At 40.6% G+C, this 27,500-nt stretch overlaps 3 protein-coding genes across 4 annotated transcripts in view; 1 reads left to right on the top strand and 2 right to left on the bottom strand.

Annotated features, from left to right (window-relative positions):
* The window catches only part of LOC113635328, a 3,473-nt gene extending 1,706 nt beyond the window's left edge, over positions 1-1,767 (bottom strand). Inside the window, exons 1-2 of one of the 2 annotated variants that reach the window (XM_027134654.2) lie at positions 1,479-1,767; positions 1,221-1,383 (exon numbers count right to left, since the gene is read on the bottom strand). In XM_027134654.2, coding sequence (XP_026990455.2) covers positions 1,221-1,383; positions 1,479-1,518 — 203 coding nt within the window. In that variant the 5' untranslated portion in view covers positions 1,519-1,767. The remainder of the gene's footprint in view (positions 1-1,220; positions 1,384-1,478) is intronic. The other variant, XM_027134653.2, reaches the window with a different exon arrangement.
* Positions 1,768-4,168: 2,401 nt separating this feature from the next.
* On the top strand, positions 4,169-20,737 carry kif1c (kinesin family member 1C). Its single transcript, XM_027134659.2, has 24 exons — positions 4,169-4,676; positions 7,936-8,068; positions 9,554-9,630; positions 9,941-10,120; positions 10,860-10,925; positions 11,114-11,292; positions 11,794-11,905; positions 12,248-12,325; positions 12,432-12,497; positions 12,674-12,752; positions 12,851-12,929; positions 13,094-13,242; positions 13,417-13,562; positions 13,743-13,822; positions 14,100-14,175; positions 14,464-14,543; positions 14,766-14,860; positions 14,969-15,052; positions 15,527-15,707; positions 15,903-15,975; positions 16,275-16,373; positions 17,055-17,225; positions 17,821-18,213; positions 18,529-20,737. Exons 2-24 carry the CDS (start codon positions 7,966-7,968, stop codon positions 19,390-19,392), a joined length of 3,510 nt encoding a protein of 1,169 aa, XP_026990460.1. The 5' UTR covers positions 4,169-4,676; positions 7,936-7,965; the 3' UTR covers positions 19,393-20,737.
* A 56-nt stretch (positions 20,738-20,793) lies between these two features.
* psmb6 (proteasome 20S subunit beta 6) lies at positions 20,794-23,616 on the bottom strand. The gene is made up of 6 exons (XM_027134660.2): positions 23,458-23,616; positions 22,535-22,602; positions 22,303-22,434; positions 21,725-21,854; positions 21,388-21,532; positions 20,794-21,092 (listed from the first exon to the last, which is right to left on the bottom strand). The coding sequence occupies exons 1-6, from the start codon at positions 23,554-23,556 to the stop codon at positions 20,965-20,967; spliced, it is 702 nt and encodes a 233-aa protein (XP_026990461.1). The 5' UTR covers positions 23,557-23,616; the 3' UTR covers positions 20,794-20,964.
* Between the last annotated feature and the right edge of the window lie 3,884 nt (positions 23,617-27,500).

Below are 27,500 nucleotides of genomic sequence, written 5' to 3' on the forward strand. Positions count from 1 at the left end.
AAAGCTTGAAGAAATCAATGGATGAAAAAGAATCAGACTCCGTACCGAGACAGACACGAAGAATGGATCAAGATCAAGAATATTAAAATGATGTGATATGATGTGCTGAGTATGTTATATGAAAGCTCTCTTAAAAAGTCAACCCTCAGTGCTCATCGGACACCGCTGACAGTAACCCGTAAAGAGAAACCACACAACGCGTGTAGGGGAAGGACTTAGTTAGTGAGATGATATTTCAAGCTGGTGCATTTTAAAAGGGACAATGCCTTATGGGGAATACGGGAATACAGCCGGCTGCTGACCACGGGGTCACCGACTTGGAGAGAGGAATGCTGGAGGATGTCGGTCTTGTAAGAGAGGAATGGAAAGGAATGTTGGTTTTAAAGTCAATAAGAATGGCGTATTGGTGAAAGGCTTGAAAATATATAAAAGCTTGTCTTGAATTACATCGTGTGTACATTCTAGTGTAGACAGCATCAGTGCATGTGATACTCTGTGCATGTGATACTCTGTGTGTATCAGAGAACCAACGCAAGCTTACACTTGGAGAACGTTTCTTGGTTTGTTATAAACTTTGCATTTTACTTACTTTTACTTATTCTAATACCGTTTGATTATTCGAAGGACATTTTATTTGTAATTTTCTTTTATTTTACTTTACATATATTACATGCATTTATACTTTTAATAAAAACAAGGCCTCCCTTGGTGAGGACCCTGACAAGACAAGAAGGTCTAAGTCTAACTCCTTCATCTAAAGATTCAAACAATAGATTAGGTAGAAGAACTTGAAGAGGATCCTTCGTTAGAAGACCGAGGGGCTACGAAGGACACCTGCGTTCAAGGTAAGACCAAACTCTGATAGTTGATCTTGTGTTTTCAACACTAACCCATGCAAACTAGGACACATCTCTTAGTGGGAGAGCGGAAGGGTTTCCTAAGAAAACGTGTCACTAAGGGACACGTACGTCAGTATAAATTCCTTCACTATGAGTCAGGATTTAATCCTTCTGAGAGAAAAGTTCGTAAAACTTAAAACTGCTTTACTTTCTGTAAAAATCCTGCATTAGATGTTAATTCATCTGATTCTGTGGTAATTTTGTGCTTTTTTATTCAGTTTTAAGAAAAACTATGAACATTAAGTCAATATGGTCACCTGGCTGTTTGAAAACTGTGTATTTTATTTATGTTTGTGTGTTAATTTTGTTTATTATTTTCACCTTGGATAGCTGAGAATTTTCTCCCAAAACTCCTCACCATACTGAGAGGATGATGATGATGATGAAGAAGAGCGATGAAGATTTAGGGCAGGTGCACGCGCAGTGAACGTGTCGCGCCGCTGGACTTCCCTGGATCGCCTGCAGAGGGCAGCACATACCCATTCTTCACCGTTAAACGATAAAAACCGTTATATATTTACCCCAAAGTCTAAAAAAACAGCAATATATAACAAAACTTTAGATATTTAACAGGTTTACTTTGCAAAACTGAGGAAAAGTCTGTTATTTTCTGTGTCATCTTGCAGCTGGAGCTCCTGGTGCCACATTGAGCTATGCTAAGCTAACACGTAATAAACTATATCTTAACTAATCAATATAAATATTATCATATATTGCTTTACTATTGTTTAATAATAAGGTTTATTAATAATTCCTGCTTAGACCTGAAATAATTATATTTTCACTGATATTTATATTTTCTTGGACGATCTGAAAGTCCTTGATGAGCGCGAGCGCATGAGTCTGTTGCGCATGCGCAGTAGGTATAAATATTATAAACTACATTTTTCGTAATCCAGCTCAAAATGCTGAATATTTTATTTTCTATTTATATTAAAGGTTTACATTAGGATTAAAAGTTTTTTAATTAATTATTTTGTCACTTTTTCTCTCATTCTGTCTCCCTTTGTCATTCTTCTTCTTTTCCTTTTTTCTTTTGTTTTTATTTGTTTTATTCTTCTTATTTACATATTTTATTCTACTTATATTTTAGGGTTTGTGGGGTTTTTTCCCAAGTACATGCTTTTATATCACTTTAGGTAAATAATGTAAATATAACAAACTTTTCGGATGTTATTAACCTTTTAAATGCTGTTTTTATGTGACGTGGATCTTTAGTTACTGGACCTGCTGTCGCTTTAAAACGCGATGACGTCATTACGGAGCCAGCGACCGGTCGCGTTGCCAGATTGAACGTCATTTTCATTTTTTACCACATTTTCAGTCACAGTTTAAATCCCAAAAAAGATTAAAACATCTCACTCATTCATCTTCTACCGCGTATCCGAACTTCTCGGGTCACGGGAAGCCTGTGCCTATCTCAGGCGTCATTGGGCATCAAGGCAGGATACACCCTGGACCTAGTGCCAACCCATCACAGGGCACACACACTCTCATTCACACACACACACACACACACACACACACACACACCAGACAATTTTCCAGAGATGCCAATCAACCTACCATGCATGTCTTTGGACCGGGGGAGGAAACCGGAGTACCCGGAGAAAACCCCCAAGGCACGGGGAGAACATGCAAACTCCATACACACAAGGTGGAGGTGGGAATCGAACCCCCAACCCTGGAGGTGTGAGGCGAACGTGCTACCCCAAGATTAAAACATCTTTAGTTTAATTTAGTTCATTTTCAATATGAATAGAGATTGTGACCGAGATCATGACAACATAAGAAACTGTGCACATAAGTTTCATCACTGTAAATGAAATTGCAAATTAAAGTTGCTGAAACATTCCAGAAATTTACTGAATTTATAATCTGCACATTTATATCTGCACATTTATAAATATTCCAGATGTACGTGAACAATGCTACTTGTGTTATTGCTTCTTCTTCTTCTTCTTCTTCTTCTTCTTCTTCTTCTTCTTCTTCGACTTATTTCCCCATTAGGGGTCACCAAAGCAAATCATCAGTTCCCACCTAACTCTATCCTCATCATCCTCGACTCTCACACCAGTTACCTTCATCTCCTCATTTAACACATCCATATATCTCCTCTTTGTCCTACCTCTTGACCTCTGACCTGCAGCTCCATCTCCAACATCCTTCTACCAATACAGGGCTCTCAAGTTTTGAAGACAAGCAAGAGTGACATATTTTAAATATGTCGAGGCCCCCTGGCACCATCTCTTGGCCCCCAGTTTGAGAACCACTGGCCTAGACTACTAGTTCTGAGCAGGTGTTGTCAGTGAACCGTTCTCACCCTTCTTTCCCTCTCATTTTCCTTAAAATACTCCTTTATCTTCTCTATGCACTCTCCACACCTGTCATCACCTTTCCATCTCTATCTTTAATCACCCTTATCTGTTGTCCATCCTTCCCGTCTCTGTCTCACTAATCTGCACGCTTTCATCACCTTCCCTTGTGTCCAACCTGACACACAACTCAGCGTATGCTTTCTGTTTGGCCTTCATCACATCCCTCTTCACACTGTGCTGTGATTCCTTGTAATCGTGTCTATTTTCTATCACTCCTACTCCATTTCTCTTCCTACCCACACCATAATAAAACAGATTGTATCCCCCCAATACTATGTGCTTTGCTCCCCTTCCACCTGGTCTCCTGTATACACAGTATATCTACCTTCCTTCTCTCCATCATGTCCACCAGCTCTCTATCTTTCCCTGTCATTGTACCAAAATTAATATTCCCTATTCTCAGACCTATACTTCTGCCTTTCCTCTTCTCTCTCTGACTATAAACTCTTTTCCCTTCTCTTCTTGCTCCACCAACAGTACCCCGGCACCCTGTAGGATGACAGCACCGGTGGCCGGTCGTTGTTAACCAGGGCTTCGACCGATCCGGTGTGCAATTCTCACTGACGATTCTCATGATTGAATTTGGCACGTTTTACCTTCCTGACAAAAAACTCTGTATTTATCCGGGCTTTGGATTGGCACAGAAGTCACTGGACTGCAACCCCTGTAGGTTTTTGTGTTATTGCTGCTTCGTTATGTGAGTTACAAATGTTCTTTATTATTAATCTGGGATTTTACTAAAGTATTGTGATTAAGGTTTGGACACACAGAAAATTCAGAATGGCCACTTATTGAACTTTTGAAAAGTTTGGGATATGTGTCTTTATCCCAATCCGTACCCCAGAGGGTGCTTCTATGCAACCTGGCAACCCCGCCGGAGAGGTTGTCCAGCTGGATCGCGCGAGACGGGCGCAGCTGCCAGGGCCGCACGCGAGGCCCAACTTTTACCGGTCACTTTTTTTTTTCTTTTTTCTTTTTTTTTGGCCTCACCTAGTTTTTATATCTTTATTATTTCCCCCTCGGACCTTACAGTGGACACAGTGACTCACTTTTTAACGGTTAAATTGTAATCCTTTGCCACTTCTATTGATTTTACAGCTAGTTTTGGAGTTGTTTTCGTCCTGTAAGGTGATTTAAAGGCAGTTTGACGTCTTTAAGCTAACTGGCTAACCTGAGGTAAAAGTGACGTCATCGAGGGAAAACGTCCTCACGGGTTGTAAGTGACGCCGGAGGAAGTTTAGGTGTTTTTCTGCTTTATGAAGTTTTTGGCCCCAAACTTTGTGATAAACTTTTATTTTCGGTGTGTGGTGATTTTGAGCAGCCGGTGATTAGCATGCTAAACAGGTGCGGCTAGTCTGCACACTCGGCTTTATTGGCTTCTCACTGGATTCTTTAAACGGTGAGTAAACGAGCTTTATCTCCTCTAATAATCTGTTACAGTAATGTATGAAATTCTGCGTCTTTTATAATCTGACATTTAAATTTAAAGTTTAGAAAAATCAATATCTCATAACACAAATTAATTCTACAACCTGTAAGTGTGTGTGTGTGTGTGTGTGTGTGTGTGTGTGTGTGTGTGGTTCTGAACTGTTTTCAACACAAAATCCCACATGATTAATTATGTAATCAGTCCTGTTAAGTTTTTTTATTTGATTCAGTATAGACGTGAAGGTAAAATTGACTAAACAAACATTGTCTTGTCAGCTTCCACTAAACACACACCTCTGTAAACACACCTGATACTGTGTGTGTGTGTGTTTTATTCCTTCTCTCCTCTAAATTAAATTTTCTTATTTTTTCTTCTATATTTCTCTTTATTTCTCTCATGTCTGCTGTAACCTCTTTAGTTCCTTTCGTGTTCCTTTCTTCTTTTCTCTTCTTTTCTCTTATTCAATTTTTCTCTTCCTTTTTGTTTCTTACTTTTCATCTCGTCTCTTTTTTCCAGTTCTTCATTCTTTCATCTTTTACCTATCAGTTCTTTTATTAATTCCCTCTTGCTTGCTGAATTTATTTAATTTCCTACCTTTTTTTATCCCTCTCTATTTTCTTTTCTTTTTTCAATTCATCATCTGTAACTTTACTTTTTCTTCTTTCTCATCTTCCACCTTTGCATCACCATACTTATCTTTTCACACAATTTTTCCCTCTTCTTATTTATCCCAGTCTCTACTCTCTGGATCCCCCCTTCTCTCTCTCTCTGGATCCCCCCTTCTCTCTCTCTCTCTCTCTCTCTCTCTCTCTCTCTCTCTCTCTCTCTCTCTCTCTCTCTCTGGATTCCCCCTCTCTTTTTTCTTTCTCTCTCTCTCTCTCTCTCTCTCTCTCTCTCTCTCTCTCTCAGCTTTCTCTTATTTTCTCCTTGTTTATTTTCTTTGTAATTGCTGATTGTTTTTCTTCTTTGTTTCTGTGCTCTTAGTTATCTTTTTCTCTCTCTTCTCTGCTCTATTCTTTTTTCTCATTTCTCTCTACTGTTTTTTTTTGTCACCTTTTTTTAAAGGTGTGTTCATTTCTCACACCTGTGTTAAACCTATGTTTCCCTTCAGGCGTGTGTGTGTGTGTGTGTGTGTGTGTGTGTGTGTGTGTGTGTGTGTGTGTGTGTGTGTGTGTGTGTGTGTGAGAGAGAGAGAGACTAAGACTGAGAGATTATAATCTTCCGGCCCTGTAATGTTACACTGACAGACAGTAAATTCAGTTCACACACATTCCTGAGGTTCACATTAAAAACTGGTCGCTTCTCTCTGTTTATTTTAATTAAGTTCTTTCTTGTCCTTGTTTAGAATTTTTTTTAATCTCATTCTATTCTTTCTTCCCGCTGTTCTCCCATTTACTGACTGTGTCTGTGCGTGTGTCTATGCGTCTGTGCGTCTGTGCGTCTGTGCGTGCGTCTGTGCGTGCGTCTGTGCGTGCGTCTGTGCGTGCGTCTGTGCGTGCGTCTGTGCGTGCGTCTGTGCGTGCGTCTGTGCGTCTCTGTGCGTGTCCGCGTGTCTCTGTGCGTGCGTCTGTGCGTGCGTCTGTGCGTGCGTCTGTGCGTGCGTCTGTGCGTGCGTCTGTGCGTGCGTCTGTGCGTGCGTCTGTGCGTGCGTGCCATGCGTGCGTGCCATGCGTCTGTGCCATGCGTCTGTGCCATGCGTCTGTGCCATGCGTCTGTGCGCGTGTGCGTGTTCAAGTCCGAAATCATCCGAACGATTCACTTCCAAATAGAATATCAAACGAATTAAATGGAATAAAACCAATTTAGTACTGATTTAGATTCAAGATGTTGAATAATTTAGTGAAATCACTAAAACTGCACTAAATCACTTGGTCAGAATCATTACATACATGAGAGAAGATTCTCATTAATTTTCTTCATGAGTAAATTCTAAAATAAAGAGATTGAATCATTGAGTCAAACCAACCAGCACTGCTGTATGAATCACAGACTTGTGACTGTCATTTCAAACCAACAAAACAGTGAGGGGAAAAGACCAGTACATGGTTCAACTGTTCAACTTAATGGACTCCGTCTTCTCCTAAATCTCTTCCGTCTTTTCCGACCTTCCTAGCGCATTGATGTTGATCCTGAGCTCTTCTCGTCCTCTGCATTCTTATAAAATTATAAATGGATTTTAACTGTAATTTATATCCATAGTAACCAATGAGAAGAGGAATGATAAATAAACCCACTTTCTGTTTTATTAAAGAACTTTTTATCTCATATAATAATGTAAGAGGTTTTTCTTATGATGTATCTGCGATACACGGTTGTTGTAATAACGGAGGGGGAGAGTGACCATCTGCATCTGATGATCACATGATAGATATGTCATAGTGTCAAGGTTAAAGACTGATAGACTGAGTGAATGAGGGAGAAGAGTTAAAAGAGAATGCAGTCATGATGGAAGGATTAATATAGAGAGAGAAAATAGTGTCACACTTGTTGCTGTAATTGCGTGAGCCTGAGTGTGTTTCGAAATTGGCACTGAAATGTGTGTAATGTCAGCTATGTGCATCATGCAGGCTGTGTGTCACTGAGAGGCGTGTGTGTGTGTGTGTGGAGAGAGAGACTGACATTGATGTGTGCAGATCTCTATTGCACTTGTTGTTGTTCACTTTGTTCACAGTAGATATTTTAAAACACACACACACACCCTTAAGTCACATTCCTCACCAGCCCACCCTCGTCTCTCAGACCAAACTAGCAGTGCTTTAAATACACTATTATAGATTTATTGAAAAGGGGCTTAACATACAGCTGCACAAAGAAATCTTGCACAAACACTGTGAAGAACCTTTTCCCCCTTTCTAACCCCCCCCCCCCCCTACAAATTCTGCTGTAATGATGAGGTTTATTCCACTTTCTGTTAAAGTATGACTTGGCTACTTGCCAGGCTGTTCATCCTGTTAAAGGAAGCACACTGTTAAAGGAAACACACACACACACTGGTCCACACCTGGATATCAGAGTCCAACATATTGTAATTGATCCATGTGGAAAATATGATGAGAAAATGGAGGACAAAGTAACAGGAAAATTAAATCTGACTACAGCACATCATGCCACGCGCAATAAATAAACAAGCATAGGTTAACAAATTCAGTATATATAAGTGTGGTTTCTCTGTTTGTTTATTAATTGTGTGTGTGTGACATTTGGATGCTTTAAACCCACTACCCTGTAGGTGCTAAGATCTACTTGGCTTGCGGTCGTCATGGCGTCTTCAGTTAAAGTGGCAGTTCGCGTGCGGCCCTTTAACACCCGCGAGATGAACCGTGGAGCAAAGTGTGTGATCCAGATGCAGGACAAGTCCACCTGTGAGTTTTGCACACACACACACCCAAATCAAAACACATGGCTACAAACATCAAAAAGTCTCTTACACACACACACTTATGTTAATCAAAGCTACGCTAATGTACAATCTTGCTGATCTCACATGCTGCGTCTCGGAGCTACAGAAATGTAAGTGTACGTTGATTTACTCAGACATTTCATTCCTTGTTGTGTGTATGTAATGCATTTCATAACCGTTTTATATGAACTGTAATGTAAACTTGTGATGGAGCTTAAAATATTATCACAGGTTCTCAGCACCACTGTGTTAGCGTTAGTGCTCTGTTAGCATGAGTGGAACTGCTATGCCAGTTGTTCTGTTAGCTCTGGTGCTGAGTTTCTAACCACATTGTGCTACATTCTCTTCCTCTTACTCAGCATTTCCACCATTTTTCCACAGGAATCTCTGTGTGCACTCCCCCTTCATCACCCCATACCCTTCCCTTTGCTCTCAATCCTCCACTTTCTCTTCTTCTTCAGTTCTTTCCCATACGCCCTCTCCTCCCTCTTCCCCTCTCTCTCTATTTAAAGAATCTACAATGCTGGCACTCTGTTGGCTTTACCACCACCCCCACCACCCCCACCTCCACACTAGTGGATTTGAACACTGATCTGAGATCTGTTTGTGAAAGAGAGAGGGAGGCGGGGATGATGAGGCCCAGTTAAAAGTTGTAAAGGAACTCTCGGTCTGTTGGAGCGTTTGCGCAGTCTGTGCTTTCTTCTGTCTGTATTTAAAGAGGGCTGAACGCCAGGAATTGTGGAAAAAAATTATGTAAAAGTTAAGAGGTGTGAAATAGGGGAGTGTTCATGGCCTGTTACTTTGTTAAAACTATTTATTTTTCACACATTTCCTATCTGATGGAAAATTATTCTCTAATTCAAAATCTCTGGATTTATGGGTCTTAATTCCACTAAATTAGGTATAAATCTGCATGAGATGACTGAACCATCACATTATTACCGGCTGTTAATTACTCACCATGTCAGACACACCTCCAAGTATCTGGGTTTCTTTTTTGTTTGGTTTGTTTTCCAACTATTTAAGCTCTATTTAAAGCTGTGAATTACATTTACTTTTTGAATCAGAGCAAATAAGTTTAAAAAAAAAATAGAATGAATTTAGTAACACAATCATAAGGCTACCGAGATGTATTCTGCTCAAATCTAACTAGTATCCTGGTCCCGCCCACTTCACATCTAAACACTCATGAATTGTAAAACTTTAGACTTGTAGTTGTATTCTTTAAAATGGTGGTTAATTTGAACAGTTTTCCAATTTTTCAGCTGCTTTTGATGTTGCTGATTACTGTACTGTATATATCTGTATGTCTTATGAATTATAGTCTCAACTTCTGATGTGTACAAAAAAAATTCAGTCCCTGTGTGTAATAACTAAAAATAAAAAGGTTAATCAGACATAAAAAAAAAAATGGTTAATGGTTAATGTTGAACTGTTTGTATTTCAGGCATTACCAACCCCAAACAGCCCAAAGACACAGCCAAGAGCTTCACATTTGATTATTCCTACTGGTCACACAACACAGTGAGTCTCTCTCTCTCTCTCTCTCTCTCTCTCTCTCTCTCTCTACATGACGGGTTTAAAAGTCTGAGTGCACACACAGCATTCTTTACTCTAATACACACATACCATGTGTTCTTATTGACCTTGAGCAGTGATAACACACAGGAATGTTCAGTTGGAGTCTGGAGTGGAGAATCACATGCTCATCAACAGGAACTTTGTTCCTTTTCTCTGTTAAATAACAGACTGTTAAAAAAAAAATTTTTATCACTTTAATCATAATACAGTTAATTTACTTGAGCTTGTTCTCTAATGACATTATTCCCATTAGGCAGATGACCCATGCTTTGCGTCACAGAGGCAGGTGTATTTGGACATCGGAGAAGAAATGTTGCTTCATGCCTTCGAAGGCTACAACGTTTGTATCTTTGCATATGGACAAACTGGAGCTGGAAAATCCTACACAATGATGGGCAAACAGGAGCCTGAGCAGCAGGGCATCATCCCACAGGTGAGAGAGATGAAGCTGGGAGACATCAGCATTTAGAACTAGGCTTAAACTACATGCACTGGTTTACCTGTGTATTTACTTGCTCATTTGCATACTTACTTACTTACACACACACACATACATCCTCGCTAACTTGCATACTTACTTACACACACACATAACATCCTCGCTCATTTCCCTACTTACTTATATACTTGTAGTTATTTACTCGCTCGCCCGCTTGCTTATTTCTGACTTACAAACCTACACATACTCTCACACTCAATAATTTGCATGTTTGCTTGCTTGCTTTGTCCCACTTGATGTTCTTGCCTACTTATTTATGTACTTACCTGCTTGTGTACATGCCGGTTTATTTCCTCTCTTGTTTATCTGCACACTTGCTTGTTTTTGTTCTCACTTGCTCACTTTTTTTCTTGTATTTTTTTTCTTGAAATCCCATAACACTCTCAGTCTGATGAAGTCTTGTGCTCTTTGTAAATCTGATTAAACACAGGAATGTTCCTCTGTGTTCCATGTGCTGTAACTGTTTACTTCTCTTTAGAAAAATGACTTGCACTTTAATTGAATCATACAGATTTTTTACCAACATATAATGCAAGGCCAGTGTAGAGTTTGATTTTTGGTGTAAAATGTAAAGTGGCAATGGCAATTACTGTAAAGTAACAGAAACTACATCTATATTGTCTGTGTGTCTCTGTTTCTGTGCGCGTGTGTGTGTGTGTGTTTCCGTTCCTAGCTCTGTGAAGACTTGTTCAAACGTACTGCAGAAAACTACGACCCTGACCTGTCCTACTCTGTGGAGGTAAGAAAACTAATCCACACCTCCTGACCAATCAGTGTCCAGAATCTAACAGAACTGTGGTGTAAATACATTTATATTATGTGATAGATAGATAGATAGATAGATGTAGACTTTATTAATCTCATTGTGAAAGTCACAATTTATTTCACTTGTATGAGTTTTGTGCGTACGTGCGTGTGCTTGTGCAGGTGTCGTATATGGAGATTTACTGTGAGCGTGTGAGGGATTTGCTAAACCCGAAAAGTAAAGGCCCGCTCAGGGTCAGAGAACATCCCATCATGGGGCCTTATGTAGAGGATCTGTCCAAGTTGGCTGTCACCAACTACAGCGACATCGCAGACCTGATGGACTGTGGCAACAAAGCCAGGTATCATTTAAACAAATAAATAAATCAAGGGTGGAAAAAACACAATATCAGATATATGTCTACAATAAAATACATATATCAGTATACTCTGGACATTTAGCATATTTTTTTAAATGAAATGAAGGAGTAAAAAAACACATTTAGGTGTGTGTGTGAGAGAGTGAGAGATTGTTGGTAAGTTGAAAGAATTGACTCTAAAAGGAGTTTGAGAAATTAAGTGTTTCTTATTTACTGTATGTGTGTGTGTGTGTGTGTGTGTAAGTGTGCTTATGTGTTTAAACCCATGGGCACAAATCTGAGTAGGTTTTAACCTAGTAGAATCATACACCTTGAAGAAACCTATTTATAATGTGTATATATTAAAAACACACTTTCTGCAGCTTTCTTCTGCCTTAGAAAATAGTTGCAGTTCTAAATAAATCCGGCAAGATTAAATCAATAGAATATGATTATATATCATTAAAATTCAAACTAAACACTATAAAACTCAATCCGCCTCAGGACGGTGGCCGCTACCAACATGAACGAGACGAGCAGCCGCTCTCACGCCGTGTTCACCATCCTGTTCACACAGAGACGCCACGACCAGATGACCAACCTCGACACTGAGAAGGTGTGTAATATTTATAGTTTTTTTAATTCTATTATTTTATAGTTGTTTTTTTTAAGTCTTAGATTATCAGGAAGGCACATTCCCTGTGAATAAGCTATGTAAATGATAGGGTTATATTAACATAATCGCTCTAACCCTGTCAATGATATTGCACCCAGAGCTACGGTCCATGTTCCGGTGATGTACAGATATTAACATTCATCTGCACTCTGCACTGTACACACCTTTATTCCTACCTGTTTGTTTTTTCTTCTACTGTACATGCAGTAAAGGCCTTTGAGCTTTATAAGCTTTACAAATGTTCATTTGAAGTGTGTAAGTCTGTGTTCTAATTTTGTTCAGGTGAGTAAGATCAGTCTGGTTGACCTGGCAGGAAGTGAGAGAGCGGATTCATCCGGGGCAAAGGGCATGAGGTTAAAGGTGCTGTATCTTTGACTTAGTTCAACAACACACTAGTTATTTATTATTATTATTATTATTATTATTATTAACACTTTAAACATTATTTTTCTTGTGTAATTTGCAGGAAGGTGCAAACATAAACAAATCTCTCACTACACTGGGCAAAGTCATCTCAGCACTGGCAGATATCGTAAGACACGTTCATCTCTATATCACTAACATAAACATGATCTATTAACATACAGTTGTTTTTGTATTTCACTTCAGTTGATCCACTGAGCTTCAGCTTAATGACCGTCTTGTAAAGACTGCGGACAAAAATAAAGGTGTGATTGCATTGTTTTGTTTCTCCTCCACTTCAAACAGCAAAGCACCAAAAAGAGGAAGTCTGATTTTATTCCTTACAGAGACTCTGTTCTGACTTGGCTGCTGAGAGAGAACCTGGGTGAGTGTGTGTTGGGCTGTAAATACGTGTCTCAGTAGTTTGAAGGCGTGAGTTTGCTGCAGCCATTTTTATCTGATTTGATGTTTTGTTTGATTAAGGGGGGAACTCTCGTACAGCCATGATTGCTGCTCTGAGTCCAGCAGACATTAACTATGAGGAAACCCTCAGCACACTCAGGTATGTGCGCACACACTAACACACACAAACACGCACACACACCACTTTTTAATTCTCACTCCAGAAACACTCTTCAAGTAATTCTAGAAAAAAAACAAAAAAAAAAACATAAAGAACACACAAAATGCATGCTGTGTATTTAGGAAAGTGTGTGTGTGTGTCAGGTATGCGGACCGAGCAAAGCAAATCCGCTGTAATGCCATCATTAACGAAGACCCGAACGCTCGTCTGGTCAGAGAGCTTAAAGAGGAAGTGTCAAGACTCAAAGAGCTGCTGCTGGCTCAGGGTCTCAGTGACCTAATACCTGTTGCAGGTAAACCACACATACACACACACACAGCGCCTCTTTTACCCATCGCTTTAGACACTTACATAGACTATAATTGGGCTCATACACATTCCTACAAGAAACCCAACACACATCTTGTGGCAGGTTTTTATTTAGATTTAAAGTCCTAACAAATTTTAATAATAATAAATCTGTCAGGATCTTCTGTAGTTGGAGGTTCAGGTGTATCCCAGCAGCCCACTGTCTCTGGTGCCCAGATTACCCATGATGCACCAATCGAAGACCTCCTACCCACCAGCCCAGTAAAACCTATTAGCAAAGAGGAAGCTGTGGAGAGACTGAAGGTAGTGCACACGCACGCACACACGCACGCACACACGCACGCACACACACACACACACACACACACACACACACACACACACACCATCTGTGGTTTCTGACACTCTTTATCATACTCTCTCTCTCTCTCTCTCTCTCTCTCCCTCCCCCCATCTACCAATGGCTTTCTCCTCAATTCTTAGGAAACAGAAAAGATCATTGCAGAGCTGAATGAGACATGGGAAGACAAACTGCGCAAGACTGAATCCATACGATTAGAGAGGTAGGAACACACACCCACACGCACACTAAATATTTTGAGTTATTTTGAGAGTAGAGAGAATTTACACTGTTATACAAGCCGTACACTCCCTACTTTACACTGTAGCACAGTATCATTTCTACAGTGTTGTCACATGAAAATATAGAATATAATATTTACATAAATGTAAGGGGTGTAATCACTTCTGTCAGATACTGTATATATAGATCTTCATAGACACTGCACTGTGTGATTTAAACAGTTGTATGGAACTTTCCCATTGTGTGTGTGTTATCAGAGAGGCCCTGCTGGCAGAGATGGGAGTGTCCATAAGAGAGGACGGAGGGACCGTCGGTGTATTTTCTCCCAAAAAAGTCAGTTTTTTTTTTTATCCTTCTTCCTCTAAACCTCTTCCTGTGTTTGAGTACAGTGATATTCTCTTTTCTGGATTTTGTCTTTATGACCCTTTTTCCCAGTAATCCAGTGTTTAACACATTCAGATTTCCAGTGTTTTTTTTTTATTATTATTATTATTATTGTATTTGTTTTTCCCCCCAAACACACAGTTTAGATTTTGAAGCTATACTGTACATGTAACGCTACACCTATATCCTATACTTATTATATAGTGTTTAGATAAATATTACAAGTGTGTGTTTCAGACTCCACATTTAGTGAACTTGAATGAAGATCCTTTGATGTCAGAATGTTTGCTGTATTACATTAAAGATGGAATAACCAGGTACAGTACAAAACTTATCATATTCTCTGTCTGCCTGCAAAGCACTTTATTATCTTTACATAAACCAACACCTAGTAGGACTACTAGGACTAGTAAGAAAGGTGTTATAGTTAGATGTGAAAGAGGACAGTAATTTTTCTGAAAGAAGGAAAAAAGTGTAGAATCAGACTTTTCTGATTGTAAGAGATTTCTTTACTTAATTTATCTGTGTGTGTGTTTCAGGGTCGGACAGGAGGATGTAGATATTCGTCTGAGTGGTCAGTTTATAAAGGAGCTTCACTGTGTTTTCTGCAGTGAAGTAGAAGAAAATGGGGAAGGTAAAACTGTAATTGTATTACACACTGCCCTCTTTTACTTCTATTGGTTTATTTTGTAGAAAGGTTTAAAAGTTTTACTTTGTTTTTTTGTTGTTGCTTTCTTTGTAGTTGTTGTGACTTTAGAGCCATTACCTGGAGCAGAAACGTATGTTAATGGCAAACAGATCACAGAAGGAGTTGTGCTCAAACAAGGTTCAGAACTTTTCTCTTGCATTCATGGTTTCTGTTTCTTTAATTAAGAATATTTACCCATGTGAGAGTTTACTTTGCAAATGTAACGTGCATTTACTGTGTGTCTTTTGTGTGTGTGTCTGTGTGTGTCTTTGTGTTCGTGTGTGTCTTTGTGTGTGTCTTTGTGTCTCTGTGTCTCTGTCTGTCTTTGTGTTTGTGTGTGTCTTTGTGTTTGTGTGTGTGTGTCTTTGTGTGTGTCTCTGTGTGTGTCTCTGTGTGCGCCTGTGTGTGTGCGTCTGTCTGTGTGTGCGTCTGTCTGTGTGTGCGTCTGTCTGTGTGTGCGTCTGTCTGTGTGTGCGTCTGTCTGTGTGTGCGTCTGTCTGTGTGTGTGTGTGTGTGTGTCTCTGTCTGTCTGTCTGTGTGTGTCTGTCTGTGTCTGTCTGTGTGTGCGTGTGTCTGTCTGTGTGTGTGTCTCTGTCTTTGCGTGTGTGTCAGGTAACCGAGTGGTAATGGGGAAGAACCACGTGTTTCGCTTTAATCATCCTGAGCAGGCACGGTTAGAAAGAGAGCGCAGTGCCACACAGGACCAGCAGGGGGAGCAGGTGGACTGGAGCTATGCACAGAAAGAACTGCTGGAAAAACAAGGCATTGATATTAAACAGGAGATGGAAAGAAGGTGAGAGAGGGTGGGGGCAGGACTGAGAGGGGGGACTGGGAATGAGAGAAGAAATCATAATTAACAGAATTGAGATGGTGAGAGAGAGCAAGGCAGTTAAACAAGATGAATGTAGAGAAACAAAAAGATGACATGAGGAGTGTAAGATGTATTCCATGTGAATAAAACAACATATAAACACACTGTGTTCCTCAGGCTGCAGGATTTGGAGAATCAGTACCGTAAGGAGAAGGAGGAGGCTGACCAACTGCTGGAACAGCAAAGACTGGTGAGATGGAGAGAGAGAAAACACACACATCACACCACACTCTTTACTGTCCCCAAGAGTGTGTGAGTCAGACATGAAGTACAGACAGTGTGAATAATGTGTCTGACCTTGACATGCGCTCTCTCTCTCTCTCTCTGTTTCTGTCACTCTCTCTCTGTTCTCTCTCTCTCTCTCTGTCTGTATGTCTGTCTGTCTCTCTCTCTAAATTCAATGAACTTTATATGTGCAGTTGTATTACGGTCAATACATTATAAGAATGCTGTTTGTGTGTGTGTGTGTGTGTGTGTGTGTGTGTGTAGTATGCAGACTCAGACAGTGGTGATGATTCAGATAAACGGTCCTGTGAAGAGAGTTGGAGGCTCATCTCATCTCTCAGAGAGAAATTACCTGCCAACAAGGTCTGTCTCTGTCTCTGTCCTCGTCTCTTTGTCTCTCTCAGTCGCTCACACACACTCACGCACGCACACTCACACACACTCTCTCAGACACACACACACCCCTCTGGTCCATTCTAATCTGGTGAACTCTGGGGGACTCGCTCACAGCAGCCATTTCTTGTGTTCTCAATTGGAAAGTAAAAAAAATTATATTTCCTAATATTACGTTTTATAATACAAGAAAATAAGCTCTTTGATGTTAGTTTTCACATTTATATCGTTACCTTAGTCACGATACTCAGTAAATTTAATTAAAGTGTAAATCATTATTTTTTAATTACTTTTAGTGAGAATTTATTCCTGTATTCATGACCTTCATGAAGGACAGACAGTTTATTCAAATGGCTTTTAAACCCATTAATACCTGAAGCGTTCACTCTGTTCAGTTCTGTCATTTGTCCTGCTGGACCTTCAGATAATAGTGGTGGTACGACCCAATCTAAGCAGCATCATCATTATCATCATCAATTTTTATTATTATTATTATTGGAGATAGGATTTCTGAACAAAACAAGTAAATAAGCTGAATGATTTCCCCCCATTTTATTGCTATGATTCTTTTACTATTTCTCTCTGTTTCTCATTTCGTTGTTGTTCTTTTTCCCCTCATTAGTAATGTGCAGATTTTGTGTTTGTGCTCAGGTGCAGTCCATAGTGAAGAAGTGCGGTTTGCCAAGCAGCGGGAAACGGCGAGAGCCTCTGCGTGTGTATCAGATCCCTCAGCGACGGCGTCTTCCTGCCAGCCTCGAAACCAAACAGCACCCAAGTGTGGAGGAGCTGCGTACTCAGGCTGTTAAAGAGATCTGCTACGAGGCACGCAGTACACACACACACACACACACACACACACACACACACACACACACACACACCATGACTACGAAATAAATACTTCCTTGACTTTTTTTATAGTTCTTTTTTTTTCAATTAGAGAGAAATTTTTTCCAATTATTTGTGTCTGTATATTATGAATTTTTAATTTTTTGCATCAAACACACACACAAACCATGCACACACACACAAACACACACATCTTAATTGTATCGAGAGCCTACAGGACTAAACAATTTAGCTTTTAACTTTTATTACTTGCTGGATTTTTGTGCAGCATTATTTTATTATTATTTTACAATCATTAGAATAGATTTCTAGATGATCTACTTTCAGTTATAGCCATTATAATAATATGTAGCTGTATTTTAAATCCATGAATAGTTCTATATGTATAAATGTGTTATTGTTAAAATATCTAAAAAATAAAAAAAAAGAATCTTAACACTTTGTGACGAGCAACAGATGAACTTCAGTCAGTAATTGTGGGTCTACAAAGTAAACTGAAAAGGCATGTGATGTTATTCACTAGAGAGTAAATATGGATTATTTATCCTCCTCTCCTCGTGTCCCTCAGGTGGCTCTGGGAGATTTTCGCCACACCCGTCAGGAGATTGAGGCTCTGTCCATCGTGCGGATGAAGGAGCTGTGCAGGACGTACGCACAGAGAGACACTCAGGAGCGAGAGAGCTGGAAAAGTGTGGCGAGGGACGTGTGTAACACTGTGGGCATCGGAGAGGACGAACCAGAGACCGAGGAGAAAACGTCCGGAGGGAGGGACAGAGAGAAGGAGAGGGGTAGAGGACCAGTGGGAGGGAAAACTGACATGGGAGATCTGAAAGCGCACATCGATAAGCTGACGGACATTCTGCAGGAGGTGAAGCTGCAGAACAACATGAAGGACGAAGAGATCAGAGCACTCAGGGACAGAATGGTTAAGATGGAGAGCATATTTCCTGTAGAGCTGCAGGTATGTCATAGAAGACGAATAAATCTCTCTCATCTTTTTTAATACTTTACACTCACACAGGACTTTAAAAATGTATAAACGCTGCGTCTAACATTTAACTTATTAACAATTATTACGTACAACATAAACATTTGTCTCAACAAAACATTTGTCTCTCAATCTGTTCATTTATTCTCATGTATTTGTTAAAGCTGACTGAATGAACCAATCAAAAATGAAGGTGTTAGTGAAGGGTCGACAATTAAGACGCTTTTATGTATATATCAGTTTTCCGAGCATAGAAACACGTTGTCATGGTGATCTTGTTCCTCTTAGGGAGATGAAGATTCCATGACCGACGTAGGTGAAGCCACATCCGAAGAGGTGACGGAGCAAAGTGGATGGAGCGGGGAGGACGACGGGTATCGCCGAGGTCGTCACAGGTGGCAATATCCCGATAGGTATCAAGACATCAAGCGTCGCCGCGGCAACGGTGCTTCTTTCAATCCCCAAATGGGGCGCGCTCAGAATAATCCCTTCGGCAGTGGCGGTGGGGGATCTGGACGCATCCCAAACACTTTCTCTACACCTCAGACCGGCCGCGTCCCAAACGGACCGTTTCTACCTGGGACGGGCCGCTTCCTGCCACCTTTAGAGAGGAAGTTTCAGTTTCCTTTTAAGGGAAATCCTCAGCACCGGGGCTTCCATTGGGGACCTTCAGCCAGCCAGAGAGAACCAGACACAGAGGAAGGAACTGACTCTAGCTCCTCTTCTTCCTCTGTACACACTTTCCAGTCCCCACCTTCTCCAAATAAGGGCCAGTGGCAGCGACGTAACCACGGAAACAGAGGGCGCGGTAACCGGAACCGATCTCGCAACCGGGGACGAAACCCGTTCGACGGATTTGTTCAGAACCAATACGAGAATAACGGAGAGCACACAGATGGTGCAGGGTCACACCCGAGGGCGAAGTACACTTGGTACAACCCAAATGTGGGCCCAGTTCAGGACGGCGCCCAACAGAACCAGAACCAGTTGAGCAAACAAGGGTTCCAGAAACACCAGAACCAGTACTATTACGTTCCTCCCAGGCTTCAATCCGCAACATCAGAGAAGATCCAGAACTGGTCTGGAGAAGGTTCTGATCCCACAAATGCCTCGTCCATTCATCACGACATCACCAGCCCTATGGAGACCTGATCGGTTCATTAATGAGACAGGAAGTGATGTGGAGGAATCAGTAATGTTGAAATGATTGATGTGTTGCTGGAGGATTAAGAAAGTGTTCAGCTGGATTTGACGTGTAATATGATAAGGTTTCGCTTTGTGATCCTTTTGTTTTTGCAGTGGAGACTTTTTTATTTTTTTTTGACAGAACAAATGCTGGAAGCAATTATCGATTATTCTTTATTCTTATTACTAATTAATTTTAATATTTACTCTGTGGGAAAACACTACACACACTTCATCATACATGAGCTTGAAACGGTTTGCGTATCAGTGCAATGACGTCATGGTTTTAAACGCAAACTGCGTCTAAAGTTGTTTTTTTCTTTTCTTTTTCAACAGAAGAATCAGGCTTCAGGCTTTCAGTGCCTTACGATACCTACAATCCTTTAAAGTTTGTTACACAGCGTTGTGATGATTTGTGTATCGATCATATATATATTTTTATATATATAAATTCTAAACGTGACATGATTCACGTGTGTGGGAATGAAGACGTGACGTGTACCGCTCTGTTTTTACAAGTAGTTTGGGATTCTTACGGATTTTGTATATTTGGGAAACAGCTGCTGCATAACGTTAAAAAAAAACGTACCTTGTTCGCCGGAGTGAGTTTTGTGGCACAAACTTGAACTAATTTTTAATCTTAATTCTTTATGACTCACAGCCATGTTTTGTTGTTGGAGTAAACGTCACACTCGTCCACAGCAGGTCTCACTACACACAAATGTTTTAGTCCACTATATTTATATACAACACTTTTTCTCTGCACTTTTATTAAATCACTACTCCGACACTAACTACACATGTACACGGTTTATGTAACCCAAGTGTTCCCCAGTGCACAAACTGGAAGTGTGGCTTTAGTCACGGATTAATTCCAGTGACCCCAAATGTTTAAGGTGCATATTTACATGTCATATTTCTTCCTACTTTTTAGAGATGTAATTATTTTTGCCACAAAATCCACTCTGCATTGTTGCCTGCTGAGGAAAAACAAACTTACCAAAGAGGTTTAAAGGTCAGAAGTGTGTTAAGGGTGCTGTTGTTTCCACATCATCATGGACACCGTGTTCAGCTCCGATCTAAAAATTCTGTAACTTTTTTTCTTTTATATTTTTTTTCCTTTTCTGTTCTTTTAGCTTGAATGTTATTTCCTTTTTGTTCTGTAGCTTTTCACAGTTCCTAACAAACCCTTTATTTAACTATTATAGAGAAGTTTTTTAACCTGTGGCTTTTCTGTCACACGCAAGATGATCTTGTGACCATGATATGCAATGTTAAAGTTTGACAATTAAAGATCTCGTATGTTACATGAGGCACGGCTCACGTCGTTTTACGTCTAGTTAGAAGGAAACACGCTTAACACAACCATAGTGTCACACAGATCCTGTCATTTATTTCATCGTAATAAGCAACCAGTCCGGTGTGTTAATGTAAGGATCTGACGCTCCAACATTTAACATGCAGCCACAAATGACAATATTGAAAAAATAAAGAGTTACAGCGTGTATAACGGCTACTGATATAAAGCACAAACAGATCTTAGGCAGTGGAGAATTTGGGAAGTTGATTCCCAAGAATGACGCTGCGATCGATCCCCTCCTCTGTAATGGCTGCCAGTCTGACCACACCGCCAGAGGATCCATCCCTTTCCATAGCAAGAGCCAAAGCTGAGAAGAGAGAGAGAGAAACGTGAGTGTTTACACGAGATCTCTCTGTTGTCCTTAAAAGCATTAAAGCTGCAGTATGTAAGATTTTGGGAGGGTAGATAAATGTGGGGGAATCTGTACAACATCTGAGCTGTATTTGAGGTGGGAGTGTGTTTAAAAAGTTTGGTTTATAAGACTTAAACCTTAAAAATTCCATCTAGTCAATAACGGGCGATCTCACACACTAGATACTATTAAGTTATTTATAACGTATTCCTGTTCATACAAACATGTGAGACTATAAAACGATGCTCACCCTCAGCGGTGAAGCGTAAACACTCCTCTTTGTTCATCCCGCTCCTGTAGTTCGAGTCGACAAAGCCATATATATACGAGCTGCCGGAGCCGCCTACAGAGACGGGCTGCCTCACCAACATCCCCCCCATCGGCACGGTGTAGACCTGAGACAAGATCAGAGACGGGGTGAGAGAAGAGACGATATGAGCTTTAAACAGATAATACACCCACTATAATTAACATGACTTTTACTGTAGCAATAATAACATTAGAATGAACGCATTAATATAAACCTGTCCCAGTGTCAGAGCTGCTATTATAGCGAATAAATCAACGGCACCGTGGTGTCGACTCACCTGTCCTCCTCTTCGTTTGTCCCAACCTGCTACGATGATTCCAGCCATCAGCTCCTCTCTGTACTTGTAGCACATGTGCTTGAACAGACTAGCAGCCGTCTGCACCAGCGGGGGTTCATCCAGCTCAATACTGAAACACACACACCTCTAACGTCAGTGTTCATAAATGTACATCTGTAAATAACCTAATGAATATTTTCTGCTTTGTGCTTTAAGATTTCTCATAAAAACAAAAAGTTGTTTGCTTTAATAAAGCCAATGACCACATTATTTACTCAAGTTTCATAATGGAGATCAAATCAGTCTTTAAAAGGTTTTCAAGCAGACTAAAACTAAGAGTTGCCTGAGGCCATGGACCAGACACCAGAGTGGACAGACTTTATTATAATGACTGAAATGACACAAATGTAATGTTAAGAACTACTGTAACTGCTGAGAGTGTTTATGGGATGGCTGAGAACATTTGAAAGTCACAGCGTGTTCTACATGGAGGAAAAGGGGTGAAGCTACCAGGGTTAGAAATGGCCAGTTGTTTGTGGTTTGAGACTGCAGATGTTTTATGGGAACGGTGTCGTCACCTGTGAAAGCCGAGCTGGTAGCTGACGGCATCAGCGATGGCCTGAGTGTCTGCTGCAGATCCGGAGCGGCAGCAGAATATATGGTCATGAATGGGCGTGAGTTTATCAGTCACCCTGTTAGCAATGTAGGCTCTGTAACCCCACACACACACACACACACGAACGGTTTAACAGATCCAAACAAATACAAGCAACAATCATTTTCCTTGAGACACAGGAGTATGTTTTATACCCAGTTGTAGTGCGAGAGTCAGCTCCGATCACCACACCACCATCAAACTCCACCGCCATGATGGTGGTCTGAAAAAGAGAAATAAAATAAACTGTTACTGATTAATACTCAGATTTTCTCTTTTTAAACGTTTACTCACTTGCTGAGTCAAATCATTCTTGTCAAACTTGTGACCAGAGAAAACTTTTCCCCTCCTTTTCTTTAATAACTGATAAACTGCACTTCGGGCCCAAATCTAATCTTAAGCATGAACACAGTAAAGTTTGTTCAATCTTATTAACAAATGGAAGAAAAAGTCACGTGATGAAGCTGATGAAGTAATTCACACTAAATCAGATCAGGTGTTAAGTTTCATGAAAATATCCTTGTTCAAATTTGATAACCTGTGTAATGACAATGTGTTTAACCTGAAAAGAACACAAATGACTCGTGTTGGAGAGTCGACTCTCCAGGTTCGGAGTCGAGTCGTTACAAACGACACGTTACTGCTTTCCACCCTTGTTTTTAGTTTACAGGTGTATTTACTAACCATAACTATAACCAACCATAATCTATATGAACTAACCGGGCTATAAAACTAATAAATGTTAATGTAATTTTATACAGATTATAATTAATAAGTAGGATGAACACACAATGTGGCCATTTAACTGTGTTTACGGTTTACAGAACGGACACGTGGCGCTTATTAAAGTGAGCAAGACTAAGAAATATAATAACGCTAAATTTTAAATTGTGTTAAATAACTTTAAGCTAAACCCCGTTGTTAGCTTAGCTTGTTAGCTAGTTGTTAGCCATAGATATCTATGGTTGTTAGCTTAGCTTTAGCCTAAATCTGCCGTCTCATTCTAACACCCGGTGAACACATTTACAGACAGCGGCCATTCCTGCGCTTTCCCCTCAGTATAATAACAATCTCTCACCCCTGTGCTGACTTCTTGTCTTTGCCAATCCGGGACCAAATCATTCGGACTATTAATAAAAAGCTCCCCGCGTCCGCTCGCTGTCATACACGCCGCCATCTTACTGCAATAAAGGAACACGACGGGCACCGCTCAAATCCGCGTCCTAGTGCCTGTTGAACCGCACTTCATCCGCCAAGTGAACCTGGCTGATGTGCACTATGTAGGGGACTTGTTTATAAATATGGCCTGATTTGAGTTACGGCCACAGCTATTGGTGCACACACAGGACTCAATACTTCAGAACTGTTTATCGCCACCTACTGGTGCGGGGAGGAACCATTATTATTATTATTATTATTATTATTATTATTATTATTATTATTATTATTATTAATATTAATATTATTATTATTATTATTATTATTAATTATCATCAACATTATCATCATCACCACCATCATCATTATTGTTGTTGTTGTTGTTATCATTCCAAATTACCTTTGTGATCCAAATGTGATTTTATTAGATTGCACTACACGAGATTTCATACATACCTCAGGTATTTTTAATCTCATTCAAGAGCAAAATAATAAGTGAGATAAAAAAAATCACAAGAAAACAAACAATTGTTGAGTAAAAATTTATTTTTAAGCTATTTAATGATTCATGTTTTGATTTTTTTTTGTATATTAATTTATTTATTTATATGGAGTACTTTACTGCTTTCTGTAGCGATCACTGATTATGATGTTATTTTTTATTTTACTTCTATTGTAAATGTACTTTGGTGTCAATAGAAATTCACACATTTATTTTAAAGCTTTTGCAATTTATGGTAAAAACATAAAATAATTAAAATAAAATAACATTATTTATTATTTTAATAAAATTGTATGGGGTCACGGTGGCTTAGTAGTTAGCACGTTCGCCTCACACCTCCAGGGTTGGGGGTTCGATTCCCACCTCCACCTTTGTGTGTGTGGAGTTTGCATGTTCTCCTCGTGCCTCGGGGGTTTCCTCCGGGTGCTCCGGTTTCCTCCCCCGGTCCAAAGACATGCATGGTAGGTTGATTGGCATCTCTGGAAAATTGTCCGTAGTGTGTGTGTGTGAGTGAATGAGAGTCTGTGTGTGCCCTGTGATGGGTTGGCACTCCATCCAGGGTGTATCCTGCCTCGATGCCCGATGACACCTGAGATAGGCACAGGCTCCCCGTGACCCGAGAAGTTCGGATAAGCGGTAGAAGATGAATGAATGAATTAATGAAAAATATGTTGTGCTAAAATGCAACAAGCAAATCCTAGGAGCATTTGGAGCTTCTGTAGTATCAAGAAAGATATATAATAAGATTTAAAAGAGCACTTTGTTGGGAAAGTGATTTTTTTTCAGAAAGAAACTGGTCCTGCAGGAAGAAGCTTCATCGATCGCTTTAAATACAGAGTTGCTGAAATTCACATGAGACTCACAGAGTAGTGAGAACTTCAGTGGCAATGGCACATGGTATCGATCTGAGAGAGGGGGGGGGTGTTTTGTTCTGGGCCTCGGAGAAGTCTCTGCAAAGGTTGCTGTCTTTCTCTGTGTGTGTGTGTGTGTGTGTGTGTGTGTGTGTGTGTGTGTGTGTGTGTGTGTGTGTGTGTGTGTGGCCATTGTCTCATGTTTTTTGTCTTTTTGAGTAAGTCCAGTGTGTTTAGATCAGACCTGTGTAAACTGTGTAACGCAGCCACATTTAGACAGGATTAGGTTTAAACACTGAGCCAATCATCAGATTCACTGAAATCAGACAGAATTCATGACTCTGGATAATAAACTGTGCTGAAATGACTGTAAATGTGTATTTCAGTAACTGTGTTTATTTCAGTAGTTGTGTGTTTATTCGTCTGGTCCTGTTTATTTCAGCAGTGTGGCAGGACTGGGCATTGTGTCTATATTTAGCTCAGCAGAACGAGTACAGACAGATATCTGACTCTGCTGCTGCTTATACCAGGAGAGAAAATGCAGCAAACTCAGCACAGGCTTTAAATGAACACACACACACACACACACACACACACACACACACACACACACACACACACACACACACACACACACACACACTGTCCTACTTCCTTTGCCACATTGCAGTGCCTGAGGGAGACGGCATTCTGCCTTTCTTAGGAGGAAAAGGGAGTGTGTGTGTGTGTGTGTGTGTGTGTGTGTGTGTGTGTGTGTGTGTGTGTGTGTGTGTGTGTGTGTTTTGTGTGTTTTGTGTGCACCATCCAACCAGTAACATGTAAATGTCTGTGTGCACACCTGTGAAAAGACACACACACACACACACACACACACACACACACACACACACGCACGCACGCACACAATTCCTTCTTCTCTGTGCACACACACAATTTACAATTCATCTCTTCTCTCCTTTTCATTTGTCTAATTTATACAAAAATCAAATTAAATGTTTAAATAAAAATAAAATAAAATGAAATAAAACAAATAGAAATGTTTAATCCTATAGTCATGTAACACAATACAGTACACACTGTGAGTCTCAGTACCTGTGTGTACCTGTGAAGGGGCGTGGTCTTATTACCTGTCTGTACCAGTGAAGGGGCGTGGTCTTATTACCTGTCTGTACCAGTGAAGGGGCGTGGTCTTAGTACCTCCCTGTACCCATGAAGGGGCGTGGTCTCAGTACCTGTCTGTTCCAGTGAAGGGTCAGTGAAGGTGTTAGATGGAGACGTGCTGATAGATGGATGAAACACTCATCTTTTTTTATTTTAATCCTTTCATCGAGGGTCGGTGGTTAATCTAGTGAGCATTAGTGTGTTTTTGACCCCAAAAGCATCAACACAAATCCCACTCTCTCTTATTTCAAAAGGATTGAGAGAGAGAGAGAGAGAGAAAGAAAGAATAAAAAGAAGCAATCTTATCAGTTGGGCCACTGGCTGTGAATAAAGCCGTCACTGAGCTTTTGTCCAGGCCTCGTTCTCTTCTCTGAGCAGAGATTTTTGATGCTCCTCATCGGTGAACGGTTTTATTTCAGTGGATGTTTTTTATCCAACAAAACCAAGCTCTGACTTTTCATCTAAAGAAGCTTTATATAAATATGTCATCAATCCTGAATTAACTCGACCTTCTGGCAGATTCTGAGATTTTGAGAATTGAATATAAACGCTATAAATCCCACCTACTGCCTCGGTTCGCTTCACCTGTAGCCATGTTTGCTAGTCGTGGAGCCAGTGTGAAAGGAGGGAAGTTCTCTGTGGAGGACCTCTACGGGTTCGGTAAGAAGATGAAGGCCTCGTCTGGAACTGGGGGATCGGTCTGCTGTAAAGCGGCTCCTCAAGGTCACGGTGTGGGGAAAAAGAACGAGTCTGAAACTTTGGCGTCACAGATCCTGAAGGCGGCGCAAAGACTGGTGGAGCGAAAAAGACTGGAGCTTTACCTGAGAGAGAGCGGACTCTCAATACAAGACTGCCAATCAGAGACACAGGCCATGCTGTACAGGTCTGTGTGTGTGTGTGTGTGTGTGTGTGTGTGTGTGTGTGTGTGTGTGTGTGTGTGTGTGTGTGTGTGTGTGTGTGTGTGTGTGTGTGTGTGTGTGTTGGACACTTGGACAATATGAATAATACCTACAGTGTCCAAGGAAAGTAGATGTGGGGTGAGTACAGAGATGAGTACAAATAGTGTCTTAGGTGCAGGAAAAATAGGTTAGAGATAGACAGATTATATACTAGGATACTAGGTGAGGGATGAGTAGGTGATGGTGTGGGTGGTGAGGGATGAGTAGGTGATGGTGTGGGTGGTGAGGGATGAGTAGGTGATGGTGTGGGTGGTGAGGGATGAGTAGGTGATGGTGTGGGTGGTGAGGGATGAGTAGGTGATGGTGTGGGTGGTGAGGGATGAGTAGGTGATGGTGTGGGTGGTGAGGGGTGAGTAGGTGATGGTGTGAGTGGTGAGGGATGAGTAGGTGATGGTGTGGGTGGTGAGGGATGAGTAGGTGAAGGTCTGTGAGGTGAGGGATGAGTAGGTGATGGTTTTGAGTGGTGAGGGATGCGTAGGTGATGGTGTGT

This window comes from Tachysurus fulvidraco, chromosome 26 (genome assembly GCF_022655615.1).
Source record: "Tachysurus fulvidraco isolate hzauxx_2018 chromosome 26, HZAU_PFXX_2.0, whole genome shotgun sequence".
In the NCBI taxonomy this organism is placed as follows: Eukaryota; Metazoa; Chordata; class Actinopteri; order Siluriformes; family Bagridae; genus Tachysurus; species Tachysurus fulvidraco.